The following is a 21,391-nucleotide window of genomic DNA, read 5'->3' as shown; positions in this document are numbered from 1 at the left end:
TTGCGAACTGCTTCTGCTTCGGGCACCGCACGGCAAGAAAGACTGAAGAAAATGGCGTCGGCTGGATCTTTTATACCCCTGTCGCACTGACGTCAGGGAGGAAGCGACGACAACTGACGCCAGACCTAGACTTTGGAATTCAGCCGACCGAGGACCCGCCTGACGGCAGGAAAACCCATCTGTTATGACTGCAGCTGTATGCACGATGAACATCTGTGCCTAACAAACACATAGGGATACCTTTATGATGTCTTTTAAAATGCATAACAAGAGGGCACTCTAAATTTGCATTTTTAATGTCCCCGATATGTTCCTGAACACTAGTCTTAAAGGTCCTCTTGCTTTCACCCTATATAGTACATACCACAAGGGCATTTAAGTGCATATATAATGCCTTCAGTGTTACATGGAAGCATGGCATTAGACTGAAAAGGCAGCCCATTAATATATTTAAGTGTTCTAAGAAGGCAGGGTGAGTTTTTCCAGCACAAAATTGAGGTCCCATGCAGGAGTTGTTGCTCTTCTGGGAGGCCTTAAATTTTTGGCCCCTCTAAGATGCTGTTTAAGCAGAGGATGAGAAAAGAGGGGAGGCTCTGTGTTGTAATGAGCCGAGATGGCAGAGGCATGGATTTTTATTGAAGAAAAAGATAGGCCCTTGTCAAGCATCTCTGTCAAATATTGGGCTTTGCTGAGTCTGTTCCTTGCGCTTGGTTCCAAGCACAGAATCTCTTCTATTTATCAGCATAAGATTTTCTAGTACTAGGCCTTCTGGTTCCAAAATGACATCCATCACAGATTTACTGAGAGGTGTTGTTTGAATAATTAAATGATCAGTCATGCTGCAAGATTCAGAGAGTTTGGAGCAGAGTGTGCAGAATTTGATTGTTCTGCTGAGACAGTAGATGAGGTATTTGAGGCAAGTACCAAGGAGGAAGTTGAGACATATTCCTTAGAAGTGGGTACCAGTGTTGGCGAGGCCTGTCCTGAGCAACTAGGATCATTTTTGGTTTTTCCTGTCTGACTAAATAAGACCTTGGAGAGAAGAGGCAGAGGGGGAAAGGCATAGACTGATAGGTTTTTCCAACTGAAGGATAGGGCATCCACTTTCCATGCTTTTTTGTGATGAGTTCTTGTGCAGAATTTGTCCAACTGATAATTTTGGGGAGAGGCAAATAGATCTATGTCTGGGCTCCCCCATTTCTGTGTTAACATGCTGAAGATTTGTGGATCCAGTTTCCATTTGTGCGGGTCCATAAGATTTCTGCTTGGGTCGTTTGCCAGGAGTATTTTGTTTTTCTGGTAGGAATTGAGCTTGAAGATGTATTTGGCAAGTCAAAGCAGTGTTCCACAATGCCATGACTAGTCTGCAAAAGGGGTAGGAATGTGTACCCCCTGCTTATGTACCACACAACCGTGGTGTTGTCAGCCTTTATCAGTAGTTGTCCTGGATGAAGTAAGTCCTTGAAGGCTGTCGGAGCATTCTGAACAGCCAGCATCTCTTTCTGGTTGACATGCAGATGCATTTGGTTTGGGCTCCATTTGCCCTGAATGCATCTCCCCGCCAGGTGGGCCCACCAAGCATAGTCTGATGCATCTGTAGTTAGGGTTTGAGTGGCAGGGGGTAGAGTGAATGACAGTCCCTTGTTTTGGTGATATGTCTTTGCCCACCAAAGAAACTCCTGTTGTAGGCAGGGAATGAGAGGAATCATTGTTTCCAGTCTGTGACAATGTTGACTCCATAAACTTTTTAGGTACCATTGAAGTTTCCTCATATGCAGTCTCGCAAATGGAATTAGTAGAATGCAGGATGCCATGAACCCCAAAGCCTGCAGAATTTGTCTTGCAGATAACTGGGTTTTTGTTGCAATTTGAAAACCTACTTCAAACAAATGGCCTTTGTTTGTCTGCCGTAAGGTAAGCCATCTGGGCAGTCGTATTCAAGCTTGCACCCAGGAATGTAATTATTTGAGAGGGTACCATTTGGGATTTCTTTTTGTTTATTGTGTACCCTAGGCATGTTAGAAGCCTTTTTACAAACGCCAGATGTTGAAGAAGAGTGCCCTTGTCCTCTGCTTGAATGAGACAATCGTCCAGATAAGGATAAATTTGAATGCTTCTTTGTCTGCAGAATGCAATTACTGGTGCCAGGCACTTTGTAAAGACCCTGGGCGCAGTAGATAAGTCAAAGGGCAGTGCAGAGAATTGGTAATGCAAAAAACCTGCCTTGAAGTGGAGGTATTTTCTGCATGCTTCCCTTATTGGGATATGCAGGTATGCCTCTTAAGTCTAGAGTCACTAACCAAGCGGTCCTCTTCAGCATAGGCAGTAGCTGTTGTAAACTCAGCATTTTGAATTTTGGAATGTCCAGGAACATGTTCAAAATCGATAAGTCTAGTATTGGACGCCAAGAATTGTCTTTTCTGGGTACCAGGAAAAGTCTTTAATAAAAAACCTTGTCCTTTTTCCTTTTCTGGTACTGGATGAATAGCCCCCATATCCATGAGGAACATAACTTGTTTCTGAGCCTCTGTCCACTGATTTTGTGGCAGATCTGGCCATCTATTTGGAATTGGCAAAGTATGGAAATGAAATCTGTACCCCGGGGATACTATGTTTAATACCCACTTGTCCTGGGTAATTAACTACTAATTTTGAGCATGAAGTGCTAGTTTTTCCCCCAAGGGGGCTGCCAAAGGATAAGTGCTTGGTGATGGTAGAAGAAAGTCATTGAGACTGCTTACTGTAGATTCATAGATTAGTACTAGGCTAACTGCCCTTGCGAGACATTTTAAACCTAGCCAATTATCCCCTGTGAGATTCAAACCTTGTACCTTGTGTTTGTAAGGCAAACACCTTAACCATTAGGCCACCCTAGGGTTGTGCTTTGTTTCCTGCAGATTTGGAGGTGGAGGCACCCCATTGCTTTGACCTGTAAGAACCCTGTGATTGGTATCTGGAGCCTTGTGAGCACCTGGATTTGCTTTGAGTGGCTCTGTTGGACACAGGGAAAGGACCAATTTTTAGTAGACCAGTGCCTACTGAACCTGGGTGGCTGCACTTGCAAGAAATATTTAGTTTGCATAGATTTAGCTTTGTCTTACATTTTCTTTAAAACCTTTTCTGCCTAATTACCAGAGTATCATGCTGCAAGGGGGCATCCAACAATTTAGCTTTAACATGATCAGGCAGATTTTGCTCCTTGAGCCAGGCATGCCTTCTAATCACAGATCCAGTAACTGAGGCCCTGCAAGAGGCCTCCAAGGAATCAAAACCACATTGCAAAGTATGCTTTCCAACCTGTTCTGCTGAACGCAGTAATTCCTGTAACTATTTTCCACACAATCAGAAATCATCATTCTCTGTTTCAGTAAGCCCATAAGATGATGTTGATATTTAAGCATTATGAAACTGGCAGTTTAAGGCCCGGATTGCCAAGGTAGCAAACATATAAACCTTCTTTCCCCATCTACCCAGCGCCCTGGAATCTCTATCAGAGGGGGGAGGATTTTTGGCTGTAGAGGTCTTTACACCCTTGGGACCCTGTGAAGTAGTCTCAGGATCAGCAGCAGGATTTTTGAATAGAAATTTGTGGGAGTCAGGAACCCTGTAATATCTGTCTGGCTTACTAGGAACTGGAGGTAGGGAATCAGGAGCCATGCTAGAGTCCAAAAACACAATCAACAATGTCTAATACAGGAGGTATTGCCAAAGGCCTATGCTGAGGAAGAAGGAAATCCTAAGCCTCCTTTTTGATTCAGAAGTCCTGACTCAGTGAAAATGTCCCCTTAAAGTATGCAAAAAGTCTCTCCAAAAGAGTAATCCTCAGGAGGAGATGCAGATGGGATGGATTCCTCTGCATCAGAATTCACATAGGGTGGAATAGAAAATTCCTGATCAGAAAGGGAATCAGAAGAAATGGAAACCTGATCTGAGTACTGGCGACTGGCTTAGAAGCTCAGTCATCTGTTTTGGACCTAGACGGTCTGTCTCTGTCTTTTTCTTTGCGTTGTTTGTGAACTCTGGTAGTTGCTAACAGACAACATTTCAGGATAATTCAATTTTGATCCAAAATATTTAGAAGCAAAAATATACAGACGCTTAGTGCGTTGGTTAAATCAAGCACAAAACCGACAGCAAGGTACGTTATAATCTAGGCCTAGGCAAGGAATACAGTACAAATGAAAGTCCTTATGAGGTATTTGCTTCCCACAAGTAATGCAATTAACTTTTACTGACATCGGTAAGGAGCAAGAAAAAAAAAAACAGTTTTCCCAATGGGGTACTTGGCTTTAGTTTGAAGACTTCGGTTCTGAAACTCGAATGTGAAAATTTCAGGAGTTGGCCAACAGACACTTGCGAACTGCTTCTGCTTAGAGCACCGCGCGGCGAGAAAGACTGAATAAAATGGCGTCAGCTGCATGTTTTATACATCTGACGACCTGACGTCTCCATTGGAGACTGTTATTCAGGCTGACTGAGGGCAACCTGCCAGCAGATTACCCAAATGTAATGCAACAGTGAAACACGAAGAACATCTGGCTATCAAATTCAAAGTAATGGTTTTTCAAACAAAACTCTAATTCAATTATGTAATAAGCAAGGGGACCGTCACCCAAAGTAGCTCTTAACGCTTCCAATCCATGTTGGTGGTTTATACTAGTATAAAATTTTTTACATCGGCAGTTAGCCGGGTACATATCCCTCGTCCATTGTAAAGAAAGTTTGTCTAAAAAATCAGAACCATCCCTGATAAAAGAAATTTGCTTCGTAACATATGGCAAAAGAAAACTATGTAAGAATATTCCCATATTATTGAGGAAATAGTTACATGCAGACACAGTTGGATGACCAGAGTGGGTTCTGAATGTCTTTATGTACCTTGGGCAAACAAAACTTAGCTATTTCACAATTATCAGTTCTAAATTTATCAATATCTGTTGTAAAATACCCTAATCTTTGTCCCTTCTGTAATAAACCTTGAAATTTCCCAATGGCTTCCTTATATTCTTTTACGGTACATTGTTTCTGGTCTCTACGGTAGTTTATTATTACTTCTGACAGATTATCTCTCACCAAATCATTTGCTATACTGATTTGGAACTTCTGCACATCTTAGTCAAATTAAAAGCCAATTACCACATTACTCAAGCTCGAGTCCAGTGTCTTGATGACCATAACTACCCATCTAGATCAACATATACAGAACCCCTTGATGACCATAACTACCCATCTAGATCAACATATACAGAACCCCATTCAACACAAGTATAATGGGAAATTTGAATGTCCATTCCCATGACAGAACTCTCAAAACAAACTCTAGCAAGAGGAAGGACAAAAAGTTGCTTCATATAAAAGATTCCTCATTTTTCACCTCTTTCAGCAAAGAGCCCAGAATATGAAGCGAAAGTAGCCACCTATTCATAGCATAACCACAAAGGCTGTTTTTAAACTATATCAGGAGTATTAGAAGAAAGATCCAACATTGCACTAAGCACTACCTATTGTGATCTAAAAGCCATAGTTTTGTAGTCAGATTCCTTTGCTGGACTTTTTGCCCCCTTGTGGTCAGATGTTTTCTTCCCTACAGATTACAACATTTACGGATTACACTTAATAGACACAGCATCTGAATATCTTGGCATTTCTCTCAACTAAAGTACAGTTTTTGTTCAATCTTACCTTAATAGTAGATGTCACACTGATCACCATTACAGTATTCCTGACATATAGGTTGTCACTACTCACATCCAGCTGGGGTACCAAAGCTTTACCTTTCCTAGGTTGCACATCCAACACATGACCTCCGCTTCTATGTGCTGGGATAGACATATGGAGCATGTATCCTTAAACCATTTCCAAGCCAGTTGCCTGAAGACTACGGAGATACAAAACAGCGAGGAGTTGTACAGCGCAAATTGGTAAGAAAAGTCCCTTGTACCCATGTAAGAGGGCAAAGGCTAGAACAAAGGGGGAAGAGACGCTTGAAGATGGAAGTGAGCAAAAAAAAAAAAAAAAAAAAGAGAGAGAGAGAGGAGGGTGGGATGGAAGGCTAGAACACTGATCAGTAGGGCATTTACGGCTGCGATAAGTTCTTACACAACTCTACACCCTGAGTGAAATCACTATTGTAGTATTCCTGACATATGGGTGATTCCTAGAGCTGGAGGAAAGAAGGGTGGTTGGTTATTGAGAACAGTTTGCCCAGCAGTCCGGACAGAAATGACCTAGCAAAGGCAGTCTTGGACCTGGAAAAAGCACAAGTTTTGTAGTGTTTGGTAAAGGTGTGCACACAGGATCAAGCGGCTGCCTCCAATATACAACTGGAGTCAGTTCCTTTGTGAAGAGTTTCTGAGGAAGTGACTGCCATAGTCGAATGTGTTGAGGGCAGGAAGGTAGGGTCTTACTGTGGTGTAAGAAGCAGAAAGAAATAAATAGTCTTTGAAATGCAGACTGCAAAAATTTGTTTGGAGACTGTTTGTATCCTTTATGTCCCCCAAACTGGAGCAAACAGATGGTCAGGGTTTCTTTTGGGCAGATAAAAGTCTGAGTTGCCTGTGAATGCCTAAAGAATGCAAAAAGCCCCCCCATTTTGGGGATTGGAAAGAAGATGGGAAGATGAATAGCCTGACTGAGACGCAACTAATTCACAACTTTAAGCTTGAAGGATGGGTTAGCCCCGAGAGTCCCTCTGTCTCTCTGAAAAGTGAGAAAAGGAAGAATGGTCATAAGAGCTTGTAGTTCAGAAACCCTCCTGGCAGAGGCGAGGGCTAAGAGAAGGACAGTTTTCCAAGTACAGAATTTCAGAGAAGCAGAAGAAGCTGGTTCAAAGTGGCAGAATAAGCTTTTCTACTACAAAAATTAAGATTCCCAAGGAGGAGAGATGGGTTTCCTCGTGGATTAGGATACAGAACTCTCCAAAGCAAGAACCTGACCTCCTGCCTAGCCAGAAGTGGGGGGCTAAGAGAGAGGTAGGTATTTATACAAGACAAAATTCAGAGCCCTGGTCTCCAAAAGGTGGATGAAAATTTGAAGAACTTGCAGAACAGCCCTCATTTCTTTCAGGTTGATTTGTTCTTTCAATATCTGGGGTTGCTATTTCCCTTGCACTCAGTGTGATACTGTCCATGCCTCATCCAAGGCGTCTGAGAACCTACTGAGGAGGTGTACATGGTAATCCTGGGTTGAAGATGACCTGTCCCTTCCACTGTATAAAGCTCCTTCCTGAGACGAGGGAGATGGGGAATCAGAGTGCCCAAGAGGTGCAATGCTGGGACCACACAAACTTCAAGTGCCACTGGATTTTCCTCATGTGGAGACTGGCCAGAGGGAGCATTGGAATGGTAGCCGCCATGAATCTGAAAGTCCTTAGCTTCTCCCTTACAGAGCAATGGGTAACAGAGGAGAGGTCCTGAAAGGAACTGGACAAGTTGAGAAACCATGTCCTGGTACAGGAAGGCATGCATTTTGCATCCAAGCCTGCATCCCAGAACCACCAGGTCCTGTGTAGGAACCACGTATTTTTTATTTATTTTTTTTATTTTAGAAGATGGCAGGTGAACTGACTACGCTGAAGGATCATCTCTGCAGAGCAGTGAACTGAAAATGTGAGGAGCCAGAGAAAAAACAGTGGACTCTCCTGAAAGATTGATAAATGGGAAAGTGTAGGTAGGCATCTTTGACATCTACTGATACTAAGAAAGCCTGTGAGGGGATGAAAAGTACAAGAGAGTCTGAAGATGGATCATTTTGAAAAATGGTACTTTCAGCTAAATTTTCAGGATGGATAGGTCTAGAATCAGTGCCCACCACCCTCTCTTCATAGGAGTAGTACAAATCCTGGAATAAAACTTTTTCCCATGAATTCTTATGTGACTTGCTCAATTGTAGCCTAATTCAAGAGCTCTTGAATAATGACAATCAGAAGGGATATTTGGTTTGGAGGAGACAGTGGCCTACCTCTCAGAGGGGAAATGTTTTCCCAAAACATAGCATAGCTATACCGGATGAAGAGGACCCACTTGTCTGTGAAAATATCTTCCCACCTGGCTATAGAGAGACAACCTTTGACAAATAGGGGTAACAGGGCTGGAGAGAGTGTCACAGGTTTTTGCCTCCAAGGGGGCCCTCCTAGCTGGATTCCTTCTTTTCTGGACTGAACTTTAGTCACTTCTAAAGAAGGAAGTAGGCACAGCTGGATAGTTCCTATATTTAGGAACCGAGAAAAAAGGATCTGCCTGCAGTCTTTCATGGCCTTACCTTGGTCTTTGACAGCTTTAAACAGACTGGCCACCTGAGGGCCAAACAGCAAGTCTTTGTCCAAGGGCAAATCTTCAATTTTTAATTTAAAATCCTTTGGTATAGACTAACTGCAAAGCCATGCATATCTGCAGACAACAGATCCTATGGCAGCTGTCCTAGAAGAAGCATCCACAGCACTGTAACTGCACGTAATGCTGTGTCTGGAAATCAAAGATCTACATCTGTTGCTTAGACTCTGCTGTAAGAGGATCCAGGATTACTTGGCTTAAGGACTTAGAAATCAAACACTGTTATTTGAGTTCGGTAATTAATTGTTCTAAAGGAAAGGGTAGCAGAGGTATAAACCTTCTGCCCCCATCTATCCATAGCCCTGTTATCGTTCAGTATGTAGAATATTAGCCCTGGGCAGAAGCTTGGAGAGCTTCTCTGAAGAGACCCTGCAGAAGGATCTGCCAAAGGGTTCTTCTACAGATATTTAAGGTCATCAAGAACCTTGTAAAACCTATCTGGTCTCTTGGGAGCTGGTGGTTAAGAATCAGGTGGACTAAAATGCATCCTGGAAAGCCTCAGACAGGTGGGACTGGAGAAGGGACAGGGGTAAGCCTCCTATAAGGTGTAATCAGGTAAGGGGGAGTCCCCTTCATTGGAAGAGATGTGCCCTACAGAACGCAGCTGAGAGGAATACAATAGAGATTGACCACTGTCACAGCCTTGCTCCTCATCAGAGGAAGAGGAAACTGATCTAACAGTCCTAACACATGTGGAATTGCTCTAAAACCAGGTTACCACATATAGAACATTCTTTATGAGGTACTGAACTGACTGCGACCTGCCTGAGTTTACCGGTTTGTGTTAACCAGGTAGGTGGACTGGCTGAAAGGCCTTTTTTTGTCATGAAGTTGACTAGCTACAGGAATAAAAAAATTATGCAAGATAGTAAACAGGAATTGATAATACTGTTATAAAACCATATTCTAAGAACATTACAAAAGTTGAAAATATGATTTAGATGATGCAAGAGTTCCTTGCAAAGAAATGATTTGTTCATTATGAGTTCTTGGTAACAATCTGTGTACTACTATGAGAGACTTATTTTGCCTCTATCAAATGTTTCCAATGCAATTACATTTATACTCCGAGAAGAAAGTCTAAGATCAGTCTGGAATGCTTGCAATGTCTGCTGTTCTTCCGTCCTCAACGGATAGGTCTTCAGATCCAATCTGATGACATTGGCCACTCTTCAGACTTTTGGATCCAAAGCTCAGGCTTGTCCCCTTACCCATAATCTCGGATATTCCTCAAATTAAGTTTGCCTGCTTACTACAAAAAACATGCAAACATACATGCATGGAATACAGACCATGGCTACAATATGCCAAGGCTCCATTAAAATCAGTGCAAACCAAAGCCAAAAGAGACAAGAAAAATGTGGTAAAAGGATGGAGGGAGAGGAAGCTGAGGACAGAAAACACTGCTCTGTCATTATGGTTGTCTTTTTGGCTTTTCCCGGTTAGGGGTCACCACAGCAAAACTCCGGTCCGCTAATGACGGGCAGTAGATTTTTATGGTGCAGAGATGCCAGCCCGACGTCCAACCTTCAGCGAACATGCCCATTCACACGTCTTTCGGAGGCCACTTGACCGCGGGGAGGACATGCAGACTCCACACAGAAGGCACTCCAGCAGAGAATCGAAAAGGAGTACCTCTTGCTGTGAGGCAACAACGCTATCGCTGTACCACCGCAGCTTCCACTGCTCTGTCATTATGGTAAGTACATAAATTTCGTAACAAATGTCTGTCCCTTCAGTCAAGGAGGGACTGGAGTCAGTCCTCAAGTTACTAAAAACTCTGGGAGGTCTTGTGGAAGGATATGGATGTTTGAATCAAAGGAAGCCCAAGATCTAGACTAAGTACAGATTGTAAAGAGATATGAACGGACAGATACTAGACTAAGTGGCTGTTGCACCAATGTCATCTACAGGAGCCCTTGAAAAGTAGGATTGAGAAGTGGCAATCACCCTAGTAAAATGGGGCTTGGGATTACTGCATGCCAGACCCTTTTTCTTATATACATGTGAAATGCAATCAGATAGCCATAGTCAAAGCAGCAATGGTCACTCTGGCTTAGAGAGATGGAAGAACAAATGGACAGCTTTGAGATACTAGAGGGGAGGTCTAACAATCAGTGAACATGATTTCTGCAAAGGTTGGTGGGGCAGAGGAGAAAGTGCACTGGTTGAGACTTTAATCGACCACTGGACTGCCAAGGTCCACTGCAGGACCCTCATGTAAAATTTGGCTTGAAGAACCAGGGTGATGGAGGCAGCTGCCATTGACCCTAGTAATTGCAATATGCACCCCAGATGGGAGTTTTTGAATGGCAACAAACATGGACAGTTCTTTCTGAAAGTAAGAATCCCTGAAACTGGCAGCCTGGCTATCAGGGAAGTGGTATTCAGAGGGAACCCCAATAAACTCACTTGGACTGGGTGCAATTTTGACTTTACTATGTTGACTGCAATCCCCAGATGGGAGCAAAGCTGGACGGAGTCCCTGGCTTGAAGTAGAAGATTCCTGGGGGGAGCAGTTACGAGTCAATTGTTTAAATCATCAAATTCGATGTAAACAGGAACTAAAAAAAACATCACAATGGCAAATTATCTGCAATAAAGCACTTTTACTTTTAAGCACTTTCATCCTTGCTGGACTTCGCCAGAACTGAAAAAAAAAACAGTATTTTTACAAACCTGTTCTACTGTCTTTCAACCAAAAAGGATACATTCATGCATAAACTCTCATTCATTTACAATTATTACCAATTGTTCAGATATGGGAACACTCAGATGATTTGCATTCTCAGTTGGGCTGCAATCACTGCCATGCACTCAGTGAAAAAAATGTGATGGTGGTGGGGAGGGGCTGTGGCGAGACCAAAGAGTAGTGCTCCGAACTGGAACAGACTGGTTATCAACCAAAAGTGGAGGAACCTTCTAGACTACATGCCTATCATGATGCGACAGTATGCATCTTAAAGACACATCAAATACATCCAAGTCTTCCTTACTTGGAGGGACAGACTGAGCCATTACCTTCCACAGCTCTGCATGTTTCATGTACTCGTTTAAAACGTGAATTTAAGATAATTAGGGACTTTATAAAAATCTGTCTGGCCTTTTGGGGGCAGGGTACTGATATGGGCAGCAGAGGTGGACTGAAAAGCAGCCTTTTGGGGGCAAGGTATTGATAGGGGCAGCAGAGGTGGACTGAAAAGCATAAGGCCCCAAGAACTGGGGAAGGGGTAGCCATGCTCATTTCCCATGGTTGCAGTCTTTTCTGAGCCTCACTGATCTGCCTAGACTCTCACAATTTCATTATGTGCAATACCATCTCTAAAATGAAGCTTCTTCTACTGGAGAGTCAAGAGAAAAGGAATCTTGATCCTTGAGACAGACTTCGGCAGGGGAGTGGATTTATTTATTTTAACCTTTGTTTCCCGGGAAGTTCAACTGGGACAGAGGCCATTTTCAGTGGAGTCCCGGGGAGAAATGCTTCAGACAAATGCCTATGAAATCTATAATTTTACTTTTCAAGTCCTCCGGTATAGATCGATTGTGCAATCATCCATATCTACAGAAGACATCTGAAATGAAAATGCCAGGGAATTATCTGGATCAGAAGCCTCACCTTTAGGAGATGGATTCACAGCAACCTTTTGAAAAGTGGGAGGGGGTGGGCTGAGAAGAAAGGATAGTGGCTTCAGGGCTATAATTGCTTTGTACACATCTTGAGAAAAAAAAAATATCCACTCCTCCTTCCAAGGAGGGGGAAGGAAAGTTACAAGTCTAGCTTTTTGACTGGTCTTCTTTGGAGTGATGTCGACCTGAGCCTGAACCAATCATGGTGGTTTTGTTGCCTGGCGTAACTTAAGTTTTTCTGGGATCTCCTCTCTAGTATATGGGGAATGCCCTCTGGATCCTCAGAGATGATACACAGTTCAGCTTTGTCTGCCGATTCCTCAGTCATGAGAGTCTCCAACGGGGTCTCTGTGGAGGGCACCAGAGATAGAAGTGGACTTACTGCAGGTATGGTGACGTGAAAAAGAATCAACTGAGTTCCTGGCCTAGGACTTGAGCTTAAGTGGTAATGTTATGTGTGGGGAAGCAGAATCTGCCATCTTGGAGCGGGTCAAGCATTTAAGACATTGGGCTTCCAGAAATGCACTGAGACCAAACAGGATTGCAACATCTTGGGTATGCCTTGTGGTAGTGTTCCACTCAAGAGATAGACACTGGGTATGCAAGTCTTTGCTTATACATCTACTGCACTCACATTCTTCTAGCTGACATACAATACTGGCAAACCAAAAACACTTTACAAAAAGCAAAGGAAGGTTCCCAATGGGGTAGTTATTGATTTACTCAAAGCAACAGCAATAACAACCAAACAGCAAACAGTCCAACAGATAAGCAACATGAGTTGTTCAGGTTGACAGTGAGAGTGAGGAATTATGGTAGTGTGCCTGCCTATATAGCCCTACGCTTACAAGTTGAAGTCACACTTCAGATGTCCGATGCTGGGAAGGTAAGGTTTTGGTACCCGGACTGGATGATAACCCATTTATTATGAATGCTGCAACAGTGATTTCAGTCAGAACATCTACTCATATCATACATCTCCTTACTGTTTCACTCACTTTACATTAGATAATCAGGTGAGAGAGAAACCAAATACTCCATAACCCGGTTTCTTCCCTCACTTCATACTGCAATTCTTATTTGCATTGCACTAACTTTTAATTTATCTAAACATTCAATTATTGCCATACAAGCTGACAATTCTCAAAATAATGTTTTCACACTGCATCTAATTTGGTACAATTAAACTGTAAAGGTTTCTGTATTAAATTTTGAAGGTTGCAAATTGACTTCTAAAAAAATCTTTTCATCCCAGGCCTCCATTGTAAATTGACACCTACAAGTCGGATTTTCCTGTTAATCAAGTGTCAATAAGTTACTGGTAAAGGACTACTGCCACATGCAAGCAAAACGTTACAGAATGACCCTTCAGACATTAACCTAATTTCAACAAAACGGTATGATCTTATGCACAAAGTCTGCACTATACAGATAAAATGTGCTTCAACATGTTCAATTAAAGCACTAGAGAGGCAGCAATTAAAACCATATACTTACCATCTTGTGGTTCATCACGCATATATGAAGCAACTTCAGTCTGTCCTCTGTCTGTCTGATTCATGGTCTAGTGAATAGGGAAAGAGACGCTTTTGTAAATCCTGACCATGCATTACCCACAAAAAAGCATCATGATCGACACAGGTCATACTACTTAATGGTACAAGTACAAACCTCAAAATATCAATTTTTAAATTAGCACAGAATTCAGATGAAACTTAACAGAGCAGTAATCACAAATAATGCCCTTTGAGAAACCTTTTTCATTCTGTTTTGCAATTCATTATCAAAATATAAAGTCTGGAACAGTCTCATAGAAGCTACAAGTAAAAGGTCAAAAAAAACTTTATTCTGCTGACCAGATTACTACCAGTAGGCCTACAGCCTATTTTCAGAGATCATCTGGGGTGGTACTCACACCTATGAGGAAACTTTGGCAAGGGAAAACAAGAGAAAGCTACCTACTCTCTTCAGAAAGTGCTACGAGATCTCTACAGCCATCTGAACTACCACCAATTCAGGCAGATGGTGCCTCAATTTAATGCATCATCACTAGGAACACACACTGATGAGTGCAATCCCAGCCCCCACCCATACCTCTCTCTCTTTTAGAGCAAGAAATCTGGACAAAGCCATAAATAAAAGTGGAACAAAGGCCCAAAAAAGGGGACAGTTTTTAAATATTGCTCTTACAAACTTAGAAAGTTGACAGAACAGGTATTGTATTAGCATGGATTTTCTGAAGGATATGAAGTCTGAAACTCAATTTTCTAGCCTCAATCTTTCATTGATAATGTGCCAGAAAACTACAGTTTTCTGAAAAATAGACCAAAAATATGAGAAAAATCTGGACATGCTGTAAAAATCTGTATAGTTGAGAGGCCCCACCCCAATGCTGCACTGCGGTGTCAATATTAGAAAATTAGTCTAAACACTTTGTGTGGGAATAGAACAAGAGCCTTTTGATCTTTCAGCAAAACAGTGTGCACTACTTGGTGAGCTACTAACATTAACGTAATCAGAGAGAAAACAGGTTGCACCAAGTCCTAATTTTTTATCTGTCAAAGTCTAAGTAAAAGCACTGGTTTCCCCATAAGCCTCCTCCCCCAAATTGTGTCTGAAGCAAAAACCTTTTTAGATAAAGTCCTCTGAATAAGACAAATAGGAAGCAAAACCTTTCTCTGCAAGCAAAATGTCCATCTGCAAATGTTTGCTGTCAGATTCACGTGTTACAGTGATGTGGCAAATTAACAGCGCTATTTTTATCTTAATGACTTAAGCTACCACACAGATACTTAATTAAATCGGAAACAAATAATGAAAAAAAATAAGCAAACATACAACTGCACAAGCCACAGGTTTTGAGGACTAGTAAGCATAATGTAGTCTTCAGCAAAAAAATGATGCAACATAGCTATTACACAGCAAGAAACATGCACATGAAAGAATGTAGCCAAACAGGCAGTACCATTAAATTGACTGTCTTAGCACAAAAACATGTGGATCATAAACCGTAGAAAAACTGCAGAGAAAGCAGAAGATGGAGGGGAAATGAAGCAAAATAGAAACAGATTAGTTTTCTAGTGCAATCTATTAATTTTCTGCAGGATATTTTTACTGATGACTTATAAAAGACTGGTCGCTAAAAAGTTGTTAGACTATGAAGATCCAAGAAGCCAGTCTCAAGGCTTTCAAGTTTGGACCAGAGCTCCCCTTTCCTTAATAGTGGCAAGTAATATTGCTGGGGAACACTATAACCATTTTTGGCCATTTAAACGAGGCCAACACAACCACTGGTGCCTGAACAAAAGTGCAGCAACTAGTAAAAAAGCACAACCTACCCCATCTGGCCTGACCTTTCATAGTACATTTGGCAACAGAAGCAGAAAGTCCACATGGCCAAGGAATGTCCCCCGTTCAGGCTTTTCCACATGGAATCTGAAGCAAGATATCTAGAAGTTGGCTCATCAAAAGGTCTCCGTGTGGAAGCCACCACCTAATGGTGCATGGCCAGAGTCCAGATGTCACTTGTAGCTGCTGTCACAGGACAGTACAGTTTTGTACCTACCATAAATGTAGATGTCCGAACAGGAATGCATCTGCAGTCCTTACAAATGGGTTGTCCTGTCGTCAGGCAGCCCTTCGGTCGGCCGGATTCCAAAGTCTGGGTCTGGCCTCGGCTGGTGTCGCACTTCACCCGACGTCATAGCTGCAGTTCTTCGGGTATAAAGGCATCAGCCGACGCCATTTTCCTCAGTGTTTCTTGCCCCAGATGCCAGTTGCGCTCTTGGATAGCTAAAAAATTTTGGCTAAATGCCAATGTTTCCAAAAAGTAGAAGGCAAATACAAAAAATAAGCATGTATGTACATATATACAAACAAATACACCATAAGAGATCCCCCCCCAGCTAGCTATTAGATGGGCAAATACCCTAGGAATACCACAGAGGGGAAGGAGGGTGGGTAATCCTGACTGCAGATGCATTCCTGTTCGGACATCTACATTTATGGTAGGTACAAAACTGTACTATGTCCTTCAAGGATGCATCTGCAGTCCTTACAAATGGGTAGAATACCATAGCCAAACTAGGGGAGGAGGAAGAAGAAATTATGGTGTAGTTAGGATCCCTTGCAAAACAGCAGTGGCAAACCCTGCTCGGGATCTAGAGTATAAAGGTAAGTTATAATGCTTGGCAAATGTATGCACGGAGGTCCAAGTAGCAGCCTCTATAATGTCCTTGGTAGCCACTCCTCGTAAGAAAGCTGTGGTAGTGGCTGTAGCCCTTGTAGAATGAGGCCTTATGTTCTGTGGAGTTTGCTTTCCATGGTAGGAGTAACAGAATCTGATGCAATTTCCTATCCACTTGGAGATTGTCTGTTTTGAAATTGCTTTTCCTTCCCTTCCTGTTGCATATGCTACCAGAAGCTGGTCAGTTTTCTATTGCCCTTGGTTCTGTCCAGGTAGTAGCGCAACTGTCTATGTACATCCAAAGTATGCAGCAGTCTTTCCCCCCTGTTCTGTGGATTGGGGAAGAAGGTAGGTAGGTGGATAGCCTGGTTTAAAGACACTCTGGATACCACCTTAGGCATAAATGTAGGATTTGTTCTCATGGACACTATCTTGATGGAAGATTAGGAAGGGTTGTACCGCCATTAAAGCCTGTAGCTCAGAAACCCTTCTTGCTGAGGTAATTGCCAGCAGAAAAGCAGTTTTCCAGGATAGGTGTTGAAGATCTGCTGTTGCTGCTGGTTCGAAAGGGGGGAGTGTCAATTTTTCTAGCACAAAGTTCAAGTCCCATGCTGGTAATGGTGGTTTCCTAGGAGGTTTTACATTTTTAATTCCTCTCAGAAACCTGAGTAGAGGATGCGAGAAGACAGGGGGATCGAAGCTGTATTCTGCAGAAATAGCTGATGCATGTATCTTGATGGAGGAATAGGACAGACCTGTATGGAGAAGCTCTGCCAAATACTCCAGGATGTTGGCAATGTCTACTTTTGACACATCTTTTCCCCTTTCAGTACTCCAAATGAGAAACCTTTTCCATTTTTCTGCATAGTTCCTTCTTGTTGAGGGTCTGCGGGCCTCAAGGATAATGTCTTTAACCCTTTGGGATAAATCTGGGTTTGTTGCTCTTATGTAATGTTCCAGGCAGTCAGCTGCAGAGTTTTCAGGTTTGGATGCAGGGTGTTGTAGCCGCTCTGAGTTAACAGCAAAGGAATCAGGGTAGTGTCCACATTTTCCCCCGAGACATGCTCCTCAGTAATGGGTACCAATGTTGTCTTGGCCAGTCTGGAGCTATCAGAATGATCCTTGGACGTTCCTCTTTGATTTTCAGTAGCACCTTGTGCATCAAAGGAAGAGGTGGGAATGCATATGCTGTCAGGCCTTTCCAACTGAAGGATAGAGAGTCCACCTTCCAAGCAAGTGGGTGGTACGTCCTTGTGCAGAATTTCTTGAGCTGGTGATTGAGTGGGGATGCGAATAGGTCTATTTGTGGCAGTCCCCATTTCTTTGTGATGACCTTGAAGATGTCCGGGTGTAGCAGCCATTCGTGAGCATCCGAGGTAGTTCTGCTTAATTTGTCTGCTAGGATGTTTTCTTTTCCCGGTACAAAAATTGCTTGTAACTGAATGTTGTAGCTCAGAGCCATATTCCATAGGTCCAGTGCCATCCGGCATAGAGGGTATGAATGAGTGCCTCCCTGTTTGTTGATGTATCACATGACTGTGGTGTTGTCTGTCCTTATCAACTGCCCTTCTTGGAGGAATGGTCTGAAATTCTGGATTGCTAGTTTGACTGCCAGCATTTCCTTTTGATTTATGTGCAGGTGCAGCTGATCTGGATTCCATAAGCCTTGTATGCACTTGTCCAGCATGTGGGCCCCCCAACCGAGGTCTGAGGCGTCCGTTGTGATGGTTTGGCTTGGTTGAATGCTGTGGAAGGGCAAACCTGGGTTTGACTGGCATGCCTGAGCCCACCATAGGAACTCTTGTTTCAGGCATGGGATTAGTGGTATTTCGGTTTCTAGGCTGTGCCTGTGTTGAGACCATAAATTCTTCAGGTACCACTGTAGTTTTCTCATATGCAGTCTGGCATGAGGGACCAGGATTATGCAGGATGCCATGAAGCCCAAGGCCTGCAGTATTTTCCTTGCTGTTAGCTTGTTCTGCTTTGTTAATGCCAAGAAGTAGAGAGGAAGTTGTTCTTGTTTTTCTGCAGTTAGGAAAGCCATCTGTTTTACTGTGTCCAATTCTGCACCTAAGAAGGTTATTCTTTGGGATGGTATCAGTCTTGATTTCTTTATATTGACTGTATATCCCAGGGCTTGCAGTAACTGTTAGCTTGTTTTTGTTGTCCGCTTGTATCAGGCAGTCATCCAGGTATGGATATATTTGGATTCCCTGAAGCCTGCAGTGAGCGATTACTGATGCCAGGCATTTCGTGAACACTCTGGGCACAGTAGATAAGCCAAAGGGCAATGCTGAGAATTGATAATGCTCTGATCCTGCAAGAAATCTGAGGTATCTTCTGCAATTTGGTCGTATGGGGACGTGCAGGTATGCCTCCTTGAGATCTAGAGTCACCAGCCAATACTCCTTGCCCAGCAAGGGAAGAAGTTGCTGTAGGGTCAGCATTTTGAATTTTGGAACAATGATGAATGTGTTTAAAGCGGACAGGTCGAGAATAGGCCTCCAATTTTTCTCTTTTCTTGGTACCAGGAATAGTCTGGAGTAAAATCCCTTTCCTTGTTCCATAGATGGTACCCTTTCCACAGCTCTCATCTTTACTAATTGAGCTATTTGATTTAGAGCTTCTGTCTTTTGATTTGGTGGTAGGTTTGGCATTCCTCTTTTTCCTGGTAAAGTATGGAAATGAAACCTGTAGCCTTGGTCTATAGTTTGCAAAATCCACTTGTCTCTTGTGATGTAGTGCCAGTTTTTGAAAATAAGGCTAACTTTCCGCCTAAGGGTGCTGCTATTTGTTCCCTGGTAGGCGGTGTCAGAGCCAAGTCACTGTGATTTTCCTGTTGCAGTGGTAGTAGTTGTGTCTGTGCCTCGCTGGTTGTTACCTTGCCACTGGCGTCCCCTGTAGGCACCTCCTCTGGATTGATTTCTGCCTCTTGAACGCCTATTCCTGCCTCTCTGAGTTTTAGAGGAGTCTGGAAAGAACCAATTTTTGGAAGGCCAGTTCCTGCTAAACCTTGGAGGCTGAACCTGTAAGAAATCTTTCACTGTTTGTACAGATTTTGCCTTCTCTTCCATTTTCTTCAGTACCTGTTGAGCAGAACCACCAAATAAACTGACCTTATCCATAGGAGCATCTAATAGTTTTGCTTTAACATGATCCGGCAAGACCTGTTCTTTCAACCATGCATGCCTTCTTATAACTGTGCCAGTCATGGCTGATCTAAAGTAAGCCTCCAGTGCATCATAGCCACATTTTAAAGAATGGTTACTAACCTGCTGAATGTTATGCACCATTTCTAGAACATATTTCTTATCTAAAGAATCATCAGAGGTCAATTTCTTAGTTAACTGATCAAGCATAAACTCCTGGTATTGGATCATATGAAACTGACAGTTCAATGCCCTAGCTGAGAGAGTAGCAGAGGTGTATACTTTTTACCCCATCTCTAAGGACCTGGATTCCCTTTCAGAAGGAAGAGGGTTTTAACTGAGGTCAAGCTACTGCCTTAGGCCCCTGGGAGATAGTCTGGGATCTGCAAAAGGAGCCTTGTATAAATGATGATGTGTGTCCGGGACCCTGTAGAACCTATCGGGCTTAGCAGGGGCTGGAGGCAAAGTATCAGGAGCAGTGCAAGCATCATTAAATGCATCATCTACAACAGGGAGAACTGGAGGTATAGCTAAAGGCCTATGTTGTGGTAAATGCAAAAAGGTCCTAAGCCTTTTCCTTGAATCTGAGAAATCTTGTCCCTGCCATTGGAATTGCTCTCTCATGGCATGTAAGGTTTCCCCAAAGGAAAATTCCTCTGGTGGAGAGGCAGAAGGAATCGATTCCTCAGCATCGGAGACTTCATAAGTAGGAAAAGGAGCCTCTGGATGGTCTGTATTGTCTGTATCATCAGAAGAATCATCTGAGGACACTGGCTCAGGGGGCTCTGCTCTAGGTCTCTTCTGGAGGAGGTTGAGAGGCCCTGTCTGGATGAGATTGAGATCCCCTTATTAAAGAGATGAGATCCTCTGCCAGAGTGAGCATTTGGGAACTGGACCTGGGCCTGTGAGAGGGGGGCTTAACAGGCACAGATTTAGAAGTTTTGGCTGCTTTAGCCCTGGCAAAGGCCTTTACGGACATGGCTGCAGGAGGCCTAGCAGCACCACGTGCAGGGGTTGAAACATCCAAAGGGATGGTGTCCAATAATTCTTGTGAGACCACAGTAGCAGGCTGAATTTCAGAGGCCGATTCAACCAGGTTAGAAGGGGCCTCGGTAGTAGTCATGGATTCGGCTGAAGATAGAACAGTTTGCTCTGTTTCGGCTGAAACAGAGACACTCGCGGTTTGCTTAACCGCGGTTTCGGCCGAAACCGCGGACCGCGAGTGTCTGTCCTTTTCTTTGCGTTTCTTAATAACTTGTGAAGTCGGAGGATCCGGCGGCATTATGTACGCAAAATCTGAACCGAAAAACTGTTCAGCAAACTCCGACCGACGTCTAAGCGTCCGTCGGTTGAAAGAAGCACAGGCTAAACAAGCTGCTACGTCGTGGTCTGGGCCTAAACAAGGTAAGCAGTATGAGTGGAAATCTTTATGAGGTATTTGTTTCCCACAAGTTAAACAGTTATTCACTTTTTCTGACATCGGCTGAGGCAAGAAAGAGTCCCCAACGGGGTACTTAGCTTTTTAGAAGTCTTCGAAGTAGTATTCGGTAGTAGTAATCTCTGGATCTGACCGACCGGCACTTGCGAACAGCTTCTGCTTCGGGCGCCACGCGGCAAGAAAGACTGAGGAAAATGGCGTCGGCTGATGCCTTTATACCCGAAGAACTGCAGCTATGACGTCGGGTGAAGTGCGACACCAGCCGAGGCCAGACCCAGACTTTGGAATCCGGCCGACCGAAGGGCTGCCTGACGACAGGACAACCCATTTGTAAGGACTGCAGATGCATCCTTGAAGGACATCTGCCCCATTTGCCCACTATTACAGTCAGAGGTGAGAAAATGCAAGCTGTTTAAAAATACAGGCCTGGCTGTACACTGCTAGTTTTTATACCATCAGGAATGAGCTACACAGTTGACAGAGTGCTTCCCTCCTTGTTTATATGGTCGCTGTTGCCAGGGATGACCCTCACTTAAGAAAAAAAAATATATAAAAGAAATGCAGTCACACACACACACACACACACACAGTGATGATCAAGCACATCACGACACTGTTCTAGATTCCATTTACTTTTAAGTGCACTCCAAAAGCAGGGTCC

General features: G+C 43.3%; 1 protein-coding gene across 1 annotated transcript in view; it reads right to left on the bottom strand.

Annotated features, from left to right (window-relative positions):
* The window catches only part of TMEM263 (transmembrane protein 263), a 165,498-nt gene that overhangs the window by 32,174 nt on the left and 111,933 nt on the right, over window positions 1-21,391 (bottom strand). Inside the window, exon 2 of the mRNA XM_044088149.1 lies at window positions 13,455-13,521. Coding sequence (XP_043944084.1) covers window positions 13,455-13,518 — 64 coding nt within the window. The 5' untranslated portion in view covers window positions 13,519-13,521. The remainder of the gene's footprint in view (window positions 1-13,454; window positions 13,522-21,391) is intronic.

Source organism: Protopterus annectens, chromosome 11.part0 (genome assembly GCF_019279795.1).
Source record: "Protopterus annectens isolate FY-2018-M chromosome 11.part0, PAN1.0, whole genome shotgun sequence".
Classification (NCBI taxonomy): domain Eukaryota; kingdom Metazoa; phylum Chordata; order Ceratodontiformes; family Protopteridae; genus Protopterus; species Protopterus annectens.
The sequence above is the reverse complement of the archived record's forward strand: the minus strand, read 5'-3'. Positions and strand labels throughout refer to the sequence as shown.